This window comes from Brachyistius frenatus, unplaced genomic scaffold (assembly GCF_029030835.1).
Source record: "Brachyistius frenatus isolate BFR_SWC_R1_liver_20210118 unplaced genomic scaffold, ASM2903083v1 Contig_1, whole genome shotgun sequence".
Lineage (NCBI taxonomy): Eukaryota > Metazoa > Chordata > Actinopteri > Embiotocidae > Brachyistius > Brachyistius frenatus.
The window spans coordinates 7085468-7097471 of NW_027210600.1; the positions used below are offsets into that span (position 1 = coordinate 7085468).

A 12004-nucleotide genomic window follows, 5' to 3' on the forward strand; every position below is an offset into this window, starting at 1 on the left:
CTCCTGCGCACACGTCCCCTGCACTTTTAAATCTGTCCAGCACCGTCTGGACTTGTCTCCTTTGTCTTCCTCATATTGTTAGACGCATGCCATCTGCTCTCTGTTATTACAGGCGGCTTTAGACCGGAGGTCCGCTGCTCCCTTTCGCCCGGGATGAAGTCTCAGAAGCGGCCCGGACACCGTCCAGCGTGCAGCTCTGCTGGGGCACCGCGGTTTTATTTGGTGTGTACAAAAAAGACAAAAACAAAACAAAAAACTGAGTCTCTGTTTTAACATAACGGTGTGTGGCTGTTGGTGACGTCAGCGTCCCACTTCTTTTTTTTCTTCTTCTTCTTTTCTTCTTCTTCTTCTTGAGACAGGCTGAGTGGACAGAAATCAGGCAGGATGTCTTTTAGTCCGAGTCCGGACTGCTGCAAACACCTCAAAAGCTCAAACTTCCTGCCGGGAGCGCCCGACCAGATGTGACGGTGTGAACCGGACGATGTGGCGGAGAGCGGCGGCGGTGCTGAAGACAGCCGACGATGGAAACGAGGACTCCGGAGCTGAAACTGCCGAGTGAGTCCGTTAGCTCCGGGCTAAAGCTAACTAGCCCCAACTGCGCTTCTTTTTCTTTTTTTTTTCTTTTTTTTTTCGCCGTAGCCACAATGGAAGTTAAATTTGCCCAACATAATGAAAGGGTTCACATTTCAACTCATCAACTTTAACTGTTGCTTTTACTTCTTAGTACTTTTTTTTTGTTGTTTTTGTTTTTTCTAGCTGCTGTACACTTTCCTGTATTTTCCCATGAATGAGCGTTTTAAAGCTTTTTGTTGTTGTTGTTGCTGCTAACAACAGATAATGTGTTGTCATGGTGACCGCAGCTAAATAAAGGGGCAGCTTTCCAAACCCGCGGCCACAAGATGGAGACAGATTTTTGTCTTTCCTCCAGCGAGCGTGTTTGTAAAAACAAGTCAACTTAACAGTGCTCCTTAATTTGTGTCTCGTTTTAGATCCGACTGCAGCAGGATGTCGTCGTCTGTCGGTAAGTTAAACTCATACGGAATCAGAAGTGGAAGAAGTACTCGGATACTTTATTTAAAGTAAAAGTACCGATGCATCAAGTGTAAAAATGTTTGCAAGAAAAAAAAAAAAGAAATCAAGATAGTCAAAACTGACGCAGCTAAGTTATCATGCCTTGTTAGTGCCTAACAGTTCCCATAATGCCATTTGATAATTATTTGAAGATTGTCTCAACAAGTGCTTTTATATCGATATCCTATCGTGATATAAGACCAGATGTGGTCTTAGAGTTTGATATAGTAATATCATGATATGGCATTTTTTTTTTTTTGTCCTTTCTTGGTTTTAAAGGGTGCATTACAGAAAAGTGTTTTTTTATTATTTTTATTTTATTACTAGGCTGATCTAGCTGCTTGTATTATTTAACACTTACCCAATTAGTCGTTGTAGCCACATTACTGATGATTAGTTATCAAAACTCTTTTGTGAAATAACCAATAGTCATCCTTACAATATCGTTGCAATATTGATATCGAGGTATTTGGCCAAAAAGTATTGTGATATTTGATTTTGCCCTCGTTGCCCGGCCCGACTCTACCATCATGTCACAAAAATGGCTCGACGTAAAAAACTGGACGTTATCCGACCCCGAGCTGAGGTCACCACGCTGTATGTTGTGAAGGTGCAGCCACATGAGACTCTTGTGTGAAACACTTTCAGCCCTCAGTGTTCGTTTTGAACCTCAGGGTAACAGCTGAACCAAAAATAAACCGCCTGTCAGTCTGTCAGAGCCGGCTGGAGATCATCCTAAAACACAAAAGGGATTCTTCTGTTCGTCCGTTGTAATGTCACTGCATATTTCCCCAAGAAGCCCCCAAAAAATATAACCGCTTCCCAAACTTGAGTCGTACTCTCTGTGACAAGGAAACTAAATCCCGAATGTGTCAAGTTTGGTTGTTCAGTTGTCACTTTGTTATGACTTTATCTTTGTACACTTTGCACTGTGTTTGCGTGTAACTCCAGTGGAGCTCATGACCAGGCGGGTCAGGCAGCAGCAGCGGCGGCGGCAGCAGCAGCAGCTCCTGCTCGTGAACTTGCATCTGCTTGCCAACCCCGGAGACTCGCTGCTGTTGCAGCAAACGCTGGATCGCCTGCTGCGCTGGCTCTGCCCGAGCCTCCGCATCTTCCACGTATCAGAGAGAGCCGCCCCATTCAGAAGTTACGCCCGCCTCTGTCCTGCGGCAGGTCAGCATCCTGGGTTCCTAGTGTGTGGTCTTTAGTTTCATATCCGTTGTCTTATACATGTGCAGAGATCTCGGCTATTTTTTTTTTTTTGGGGGGGGGGGGGGGGGGGGGGGACAACTCGTTGTACCCATACGTTTAACCTCATTACTCACTCGAGAGGTGTATTTTTTCCTGTTTGACAAAATAACAAGCTCCGTATGTGGAAACGAGGCACGCTTACAGAATGTAAATCATTTCATCTTGGCTTTCAGGTCCACAGTTCCTCTAACCCGAAGTTGTACTTTAAACTGGTGTAAACAAGCCCGAGCTCCTGCCAGAACTGAATCTGTTTTTTATTTAAGGTCGATTGAGAATAAACCGTTTGCCAAAACTTCTCAGGCTACCCTTCTGTGGCCATCACCTTCTTCCTCCACGAGGCCTACGGAGAGGAACGAATCCTCAAAGTGCTGGACTTCTTCCAGCGGCCGCCCTGGCAGTACCACCACACTGAGAGCTGCGGCGGCCGGACCGGAGGGGTCCACATCACTTCCAGCGGCTCGTCCTCCGCCGGCCTGCTGCGGCCCTACCTCCTGCCCAGCAGAGACTTCTACAGCCTGGGCGCGGGGATGCCCGTGTGGGGGGTTCGACCGGTGCACTGCGGAGGGGAAATACTCCGCGTGACTCTGTACAGTGGATACGACAACTACGAGGACGCGGTGCGGCTCTATGAGACGGTGCTGCAGCGACAGGCGGAGGAGCAGAAGACGGGCTTCTGCTGGTTCACCCTCCACACCGGTGAGTGCTGGCGGTTGATTTTTAATGGTGTTTGCGTTCTACGCAATGAAAAACACCAACGATGATTTACCTTGTTTACCTGCTCTTTCTTTACCTTGAAGAATTTACCAAGACCACCGCAGAAAAGGAGATTTCATCTCTTGTGTATTACGGTAATATTACAGACCGTGTGAAGTAAAGTTCTAGAAAAGTGCACAAGACGCACGACTGCTTTTTCCGCTACTTCATATCATGAATAGAATAGAAGAGAACGACCGAAATCAAGTCTACTTGTATTTCATTTTATGCACTTGATGCGTTTCATCTCATTTCTTTTCTATATTTTTAAATGTTCCTTTATATATATCTGTTTTTATGTGAAACACTGCGTGTAATTATCTTGCCGTGAAGCACTTTGAGCTGCATTTCTTGTATGAAAGGTGCTACACAAAATAAAGTCTATTATTATTATTATTATTTCTCTCAAATTGTCCATCCTTTAAGATAAGTCGAGAAAAAACACTTTGACAAGTGAGACAGGATAATCATCATTTTCTCATTTCTTCTGCTTTGTTACATTCTGGCCTGTTTCTCTCACTCCCCCCCCCCCCCCCCCCCAGAGCCAGGGCTTTGCCTCCAGCTGGCTTTAAAGCAGTTGTCACCGGGGGTTCGCGTGGAGCCCTGCAGCTCCGCCGTGCTCCAGTTTTGTGTGGAGGAAATTGGCCAACTGGTGCCACTGCTGCCCAACCCCTGCACCCCCATCAGCGGTACGCGCTGGCAGACAGAAGACCTGGACGGCAACAAGGTTCTCTTCCAGGTGAGCGGCGCGTCGTGTGTTCGCAGCCACTCTTTTGGTGCAATCGGGAGAAAAGCGCGAGCGGGACCGGGAGGTTTGTCACGAGTGCTCGCGTCGTCCAAAAAAAAAAAAAAAAAAAAATGCCGTCAACACTTTCGGAGATTTAATCCGCGTCATCATTTCATTTCATTCAGCTGACGCTTTTATCCGAAGCGACTTGCAATAAGTGCATTTCAATACATAAGAAATAAGATGCCGTGTTTTATTTCCACTCGGTGACTCGCATGTACAACAAAGAGACCAAAAGTCCTAAAAAAAGACACGCATCAGTCGTAAAACGGGATTTTCAGATCTATGCAAATCTATGAACGTAATTATATGTAATTAACCTCACAGTGGGAACAGTTGAGTGCAATTATCATCAGAAACAAATGTTGTTTTCTCCTTCGTGGTGAGAAATGATTGAACATCTGTTGTTCTTTTGTTTTGTTTTTCTCTCCAATACGCATCATTCCGGGCAATTGAACTCTTTCACCGAATTTCTTATTTTAATTCATGTGGACTGATTGTTCGTTTTAGGATTTTAGATTCAATTTACTTTTTCAAATGAGCAGGTCAGGTTGGGAAATTTAAGGTGTGACGGCGTTTCTTTTTCCGACCTTGTGTCTCAGATTTGATCGACAGCTGCCAGTGTCACGAGCGCTGTCGGCCGTCAGCAGGAGTCAAGATCACGTATTCTGCCGTAGATGAAACGACAGAAAGGGAAAACATTTCTCTTGGAAAAGATTGATGACGAAATGAAAAAGGCAACGCGTTTGCCGCGTTTGTCGCGGGGATGAACTCAGAGCTGTCAGAACGGCCGTACGTCAGACGCTTGTATGTTAATTCTGTCGAAGTTACTCAACTAAATCTCTGCGGTCTTGGTGTCAATCATAATCCCGCTCCTCTTGTCCTTCTGCGCCGCAGGTGAAAAGCCCAACTCAACCCCAGCGACCTCTGACCTGCGCGTTCCCCCCGACCTACCCAAGCGCGTCCCCTCGAGGAATGCAGCTCAGGAGCTCGGGACAGGGCCACAGCCTGCCGCCCTGCAGCCTCACGTCTCCCCTGTCACACAGGCAAGGTGAGCACTGAGGGGGGAAAAAAAAAACCCGGCGTTCAGGGCTTTTAAGATGCTGCACTCAGATCTGCTTCATCGCCTGGAGCTCGACTGTCAGCGAGATATGTGTCCGAAATTACAGCTCTCCGAACGGTGTCCCAAAGGCCACGGCGGGGTTTTCTGGGGGGTTTTTTTTCTGATTTGCTTCAATTCATGACAACTTCCCCAACACTCACAGATCGCCAGTCTATCAAATGCTCTCTTTCATGTGGGAAGCAATTATTATTTTTTTTTTTTTTGCAAGACTCCAATCACAGTGAGCCGAAATGAATCAGAGACTTGGAAGATGAACGACAATAGGAAAGTTGTAAGTAGTTCAACTGAACATTTGGCTGCTTTCCATGCAGTTTATTGAAGAGGACTGAGAGCTTCCCCAGCAAGGGTTAATTAACCGGCAGAAGACTTTGGACAGAAATGTGTTTCACCACCAAACAAGAATTTGACTTATTTATATTTTAATTTCATTGGCCCGACTTGAATTCAACTTGAACTTGCATTCAAATATTTAACTTGAATCACAATTTCAAAATGAATTTATTAGTTGAGGTTATTTTATCTGAATCTGTGTTTGATCCTCCTGGAAAATTCAGCTCTCCTTAATACTTCCACATTCAGTTCTCGAATATTTCCTTTCAGTTTGTGTCTCGCACGTCTGACACTTTGAGGAATAGCAATGAAATGCAGATTCACAGAACTCTTGTTTTTTTTGGGGGGGGGGCCAATTAGCACCCAGTGAAGCCCTGAAGGCAAACTTCCTCCTCATGCCGTATGTTAATGTGGCTTTTTTTTTTTTTTTTTTTTTTTTTTTGTAGATCATATTATTCTATTATGCTGAAAAGTTTCATTGTATTTGTATTTTTCAGGACTTTAAAGGGTTTTTAGTTTTAGAACTTTTAAGACATTAAATCATGTCATTAATTTAATTTAAGTTTATAAATGGTTGCATGAATCTGCACTGGATTGCTATTCTTCAAAGACCCAGATGTCTGAGACACAAACTGAAGTTGTATTTCAAGATATGAGTTTGAATTGTCAGAACTGAATGTGAAAGTACGGCGTGGAAATTTCTAATTTCAGAGCAACTTAATTACGTTTCCTAAGATTACATTCGGACTCGAATGAATTGAAATTCAATTTCAAACTAAGAAACTCCATTTCAAATGATGTGATTTAAATTCAGTTTTCTGGGCAATTATTTAAGTTGAGCTTTTCAAAAATATAAGTCAAATTAAAAATGATTCCAATTCAGTTTCTAGTTGAAAACCTCACTTTTAGGAACCAAAACTCTTATCATCCCAACAGCTACAGATGGTTATCTTGTACATTTGAGTCTGGCACACTTTTAAATGTTATTTTAGACACTTATGTTCAAGGGAGTCCAAGATGAATTTTTTATTCAAATATAACACAATTTCATTCGTCGTAGACCCCAAAGTTGAGCCTTTTCTAGTCACCTCGAGCTGACGAAACACAGAGACCACACGGGGTAGCCGCCATTTCCATTTGAGTGTATTACATGAAGAGGACATTTTCGAGCTTTAAACCTTTTGTGCCGTTGCTTGCTGCTCGTTGCCAGGTTACCGAGCGCGCGGCGACCCCGCCGACGAGAAGCCCCACGGAGGAGAGAGCCTCGGGTCGGGGAGCCGCTGCAGCACCCCTCCCGGCAGCTCCTGCTACTCCTCCCAGCGCAGCAGCCCGGCTCCGCTCTCCACCTCCAACCACCCCGACTCTCCTCCGCATCCCCCGATCGCCCGCTCTCTCTCCCGCCTCCTGCTGGAGGAGGACGAGGAGGAGCCGGAGACCAACGTGGACACGGGAGCCGCCGTCTCGCCGCACCCGGACGCCGCGGTCGAAACGATCGCCCGCTCCCCCTCCGTGGACGTTTCGACGTCTCGCCGCTCGAAGAGACCCGCCGCCGTCGGGGCTTCTCCGGCTGCCGAGGGACCGGCCGAGGAGCGGAGCGAACGTCCGCCGCCGTCGCCGCGCGCGACCCGCGAGGAGCCGGTCGACGAGTTCTTCATCTGAAACCCTCGCCGCGACGACACAAGCTTGACGCGTACGCCGCAACGCTGGAGAGGCGGGGGACAAGACGGGCACGTCTCCGGAGAGGAAACCGAAGCGCCGCGGCAGGTGACACCCTCCACCCGGATGTGTCTTAAATTCTTGAAATGGTTCCGCCCGTCCCCTAAATGTCCCGTAAATGTACAAGAATAACACTGTCGTCTGACGACCTGCCGAGCGAGCGGTACAAGGTTTAAGACGGGGTTTTACTGTCGAATGTCTGAATTGCTTTTCTATCCAGATCCGGCGACAGCTGTTGTAGCTAAAACGCAGCTCGGCGAATAGCAGACAAAGATGAGTATTTGAGTGGGACTGACGGCAGCCCACGTTTCTGCTGCATCACTCAGCGAGGTCACGCAACGTCTTACCGCTTCGACTGCCTTTCCGAACGGAGGAAGGCCGATCGCAGCGTGAAGGCACTCTTTGGTGTTGCTCTTCAGCGTGATTAGAAATCTTGATCGAGCCTTGCTGCTCTCCACAGCATCAGTCTGCACTGAGTGAAAGCCCGGAGGCTTTCAATTACATTTACAATTATTTAAATGCACTTGAAACTGATTGTTGCTCTTGTATTTGTGTGTTGAAATGGAAATGCGGAGGATCAGGCCGGGCTAAATCACGATATAAAAGTCTTTCTTTAAACCACAGCCAAACTAGATGCTGAACCGGAGATCTGAGAGCCGTTCATTACTGTAAAACCACAGTAAGCTGAGGGATCAGTTTACTGTGGTTTTACAGTAATGAACGGCTTAAGCAGACGGATTAATTTAAGTGAAACCTCAGCAAGCACGTGGATTGGACTGATCACTTCAACAGATGGTAGTCAACCACACATTGTTTTACACAGTCATCATTCTAGAGGTTTCAATACAAATAGATATTGTATTATGTGGGAGGGGGGAGGGGGGATACTATTCGATCAATGACAAACTTGAATAATTCAGATAGGACTAATCTTTTGTACAGCAGCTTTTCCTGCTTTTTAATTGTGATAAAGGACGTCGTAAATGGAACCTAACAGATGAACCTGAGTCCGGTATTAACTTGTGCGTTGTGAAGTCTGCGTGTTTAAATGTCATTTGAGGTTAAGAGCCGCTCCTGTGTGGCTGCTCTGGACACTGTGGGTGAGCGGGGCAGCTCGAAGATGCCGGCGCGTTCAACCGTTTACTGTAAAAACTGAAAGAAGGCAAGTGTTCTCCGTCAGGAAGCCGACGCGTGAGCGACATCAGAGTGTGAAATGTTCGGTGATGAATGGTTAGTGTGAAAAGAAAAATAAATAAAACATCTTGGTTATCAGATTATAATGACTGCCTGTGTGAGTCCTGACATGTGACCGAAGGTGTAATGTAATGCATCTTTATCACTCTGGGAAGAAAAAAATATCCAGAAAAGTGGAATGAAATAAGAGTAAATACATGTATGCTGGGAGGATTTTGTTATCCGTTATGTCGTCCAAAATGTAAAGAAAAATGTCTTGGTATAGCATGTCGTCCAAATTATGAAGGCCCCCTATCGAACCCAGAACCTCCTGATTGGGAGAAGACAACGCCGGCTTTGAACTGCAACATTTCGCATGCTTGTTTGACTTATAAGACTTATAAACGTGTTATGGAAGAGCGATCAACGGTGTTGTGGTTGGCATTGTTGCCTCCCAGTCAGAAGGTTCCAGGTTCGAGACTCGCCCCGGAGAGGATGACGTTAACACCTTAGATGAAAAGCCACGTCAAAGGCAAGAAACGAACCTGGAACCTTCTGACTGGGAGGCAACAACACTAACCACTGCACCACTGTGCTTTCTTCCCAAATTTTTTTTGAAAATCATATAAATTATATAAGTCAGGCAAACATGCAATAGAGGCAGCACAACTTTGCAGTTGCCAGCGTTGTCATCTCACAGTCAGGAAGTACTGGGTTCGATCAGGGGCTTGGGACTCTGTCTGTGATAGCATGTCGTCATATTTATAGCGTGTCGTCCAAATTATGAAAAAAAAGTCTTACTATAGCGTGTCGTCCAAATTATGAAAAAAAAGTCTTACTATAGCGTGTCGTCCAAATTATGAAAAAAAAGTCTTACTATAGCGTGTCGTCCAAATTATGAAAAAAAAGTCTTACTATAGCGTGTCGTCCAAATTATGAAAAAAAGTCTTACTATAGCGTGTCGTCCAAATTATGAAAAAAAGTCTTACTATAGCGTGTCGTCCAAATTATGAAAAAAAAGTCTTACTATAGCGTGTCGTCCAAATTATGAAAAAAAAAAGTCTTACTATAGCATGTCGTCCAAAATATGAAAAAAAAGTCTTACTATAGCATGTCGTCCAAAATATGAAAAAAAAAGTCATACTATAGCATGTCGTCCAAAATATGAAAAAAAAGTCTTACTATAGCATGTCGTCCAAAATATGAAAAAAAAGTCTTACTATAGCATGTCGTCCAAAATATGAAAAAAAAGTCATACTATAGCATGTCGTCTAAAATATGAAAAAAAGTCTTACTATAGCATGTCGTCTAAAATATGAAAAAAAAGTCTTACTATAGCATGTCGTCTAAAATATGAAAAAAAAGTCTTACTATAGCATGTCGTCCAAAATATGAAAAAAAAAGTCTTACTATAGCATGTCGTCCAAAATATGAAAAAAAAGTCTTACTATAGCATGTCGTCCAAAATATGATAAAAAAGTCTTACTATAGCGTGTCGTCCAAATTATGAAAAAAAAGTCTTACTATAGCGTGTCGTCCAAATTATGAAAAAAAAAGTCTTACTATAGCGTGTCGTCCAAATTATGAAAAAAAAGTCTTACTATAGCGTGTCGTCCAAATTATGAAAAAAAAGTCTTACTATAGCGTGTCGTCCAAATTATGAAAAAAAAGTCTTACTATAGCGTGTCGTCCAAATTATGAAAAAAAAGTCTTACTATAGCGTGTCGTCCAAATTATGAAAAAAAAAAGTCTTACTATAGCGTGTCGTCCAAATTATGAAAAAAAGTCTTACTATAGCGTGTCGTCCAAATTATGAAAAAAAAAGTCTTACTATAGCGTGTCGTCCAAATTATGAAAAAAAAGTCTTACTATAGCGTGTCGTCTAAATTATGATAAAAAAAAGTTACTATAGCGTGTCGTCCAAATTATGAAAAAAAAGTCTTACTATAGCGTGTCGTCCAAATTATGAAAAAAAAGTCTTACTATAGCGTGTCGTCCAAATTATGAAAAAAAAGTCTTACTATAGCGTGTCGTCCAAATTATGAAAAAAAAGTCTTACTATAGCGTGTCGTCCAAATTATGAAAAAAAAGTCTTACTATAGCGTGTCGTCCAAATTAGGAAAAAAAGTCTTACTATTAGCGTGTGTCCAAATTATGAAAAAAAAAAGTCTTACTATAGCGTGTCGTCCAAATTATGAAAAAAAAGTCTTACTATAGCGTGTCGTCCAAATTATGAAAAAAAAGTCTTACTATAGCGTGTCGTCCAAATTATGAAAAAAAAGTCTTACTATAGCGTGTCGTCCAAATTATGAAAAAAAAGTCTTACTATAGCGTGTCGTCCAAATTATGAAAAAAAAGTCTTACTATAGCGTGTCGTCCAAAATGACAAAAAAGTCATACTGTAGTATGTCGTCCAAAATATGATAAAAAAGTCATACTATAGCATGTCGTGACAGTAAATATGCCAAAAAATATCATGTTGTTAAAAGTGTGAAAAGAAAGTCATATCATTGGAAATATGAAAAGAAGTCACGTGATGTCTTTGAAAATATGAATAAAAACTGTACTGCGGCATTATTTAGCATGCCGTCCAAAATAGGAAAAAAAAAAAAAAGTCACGCCAAAACGTCGTGAAAACGTAACAATATATTCTCCTATTAAAGAGGCTCACCAGGATAAACTTTTCATTCTTTATTCTCTCCACTTGGGAAACCGACGAATCTGAAGCATCACTGATAAATACCACTGATAGATGTTTGTATTATGGATGTTAGGCTGCATACCCAAAGCCACCAGACTCAGCTACAGTGTTCTACACGTTAATGTTACTGTGTTTATTAATGGCAGTCTGGTGGCGGAGGGACATTCAAACAGGGGTCTAACCTTGGAGGACCTCTTGTCCATAACAGTGTCAGACACTTAAAAGTTCCCTTTGAACCTGCCAGCAGTGGGCGCTGGTCAGCTTACTTTGCTAAAAGTCTATAAAGTGTCCATTGTACAGTGTTAACAGTAAGCTGAAATGTTTGTTATTATTGCCTCTTCTGCTAAGCTTGTTACCTGTTCAGGTATCGGTCACTTCCTGTCTGAAAAAGGACTCCTATGTACAACTTGGAGGGGGGAGTCACACAATTAGGTTTTCCTTAACAATGGGAAATAGATTGAAACAGCAAATAACAAGAGACGGAACTTTTGACGGTGTTTATAAAAGAAGAATATATTTAACATATTTTCTACTCTGTATAAGGGGGACAGATTGGTATTTTCTCAGTATTTTTTTTTTTTTTTTTTTTAATTAATGTTTGCCAGTAAGTTTAGGGGGCCACGGCCCGTCACCTGTGATTGGCCTGGTCAGGTGTCACTCGGAAAATAGTCAGCCAATCGGAGGAGATGGTCATTAATATTAATGAGCCTTGGAAACGCCCACAAAGAACAGCTTTTCCTCAGAAGATCTCCACTGAGAGGCTTTAGAGAGGAGGTGTAAAACGGTGTTGAAGGAGCTTTTGACACTGAAAACCACAAAAATATCTTCCATGAAGATGTCAGGACTATAAATTAAGCACCAGAAACGTTACAATATGGGACCTTTAAAAAGCACGGCACTGTTTCCCCAGCTGTCAGTCTTGTTAGATCACATCCACCATTCTGCTATCAGGATATACGACCCAACTGCCTGCACTGCTCCCTCACACTTTACCAGACTGTCCAGACAACTTTATCCACTCATCTTCCAAAATTAAAAGATGTGAATTGGAGGTCAATTATCAAAATTCAGGCCATCTGCTATAACAAGAAACTAGGAG

General features: G+C 43.1%; 1 protein-coding gene across 3 annotated transcripts; it reads left to right on the forward strand.

Annotated features, from left to right (window-relative positions):
• Positions 1-56: 56 nt before the first annotated feature.
• LOC138633690 (protein FAM124B) lies at positions 57-8369 on the forward strand. 3 transcript variants are annotated; one of them, XM_069720276.1, is made up of 8 exons: positions 57-222; positions 356-555; positions 990-1021; positions 2023-2244; positions 2623-3018; positions 3618-3814; positions 4760-4913; positions 6526-8369. In XM_069720276.1, exons 2-8 carry the CDS (start codon positions 482-484, stop codon positions 6972-6974), a joined length of 1524 nt encoding a protein of 507 aa, XP_069576377.1. In that variant the 5' UTR covers positions 57-222; positions 356-481; the 3' UTR covers positions 6975-8369. The 3 variants fall into 3 exon arrangements, with proteins under 3 accessions (XP_069576377.1, XP_069576206.1, XP_069576294.1); XM_069720105.1 differs by having other exon boundaries at positions 360-555; XM_069720193.1 differs by lacking the exon at positions 57-222 and having other exon boundaries at positions 251-555.
• Positions 8370-12004: the final 3635 nt, after the last annotated feature.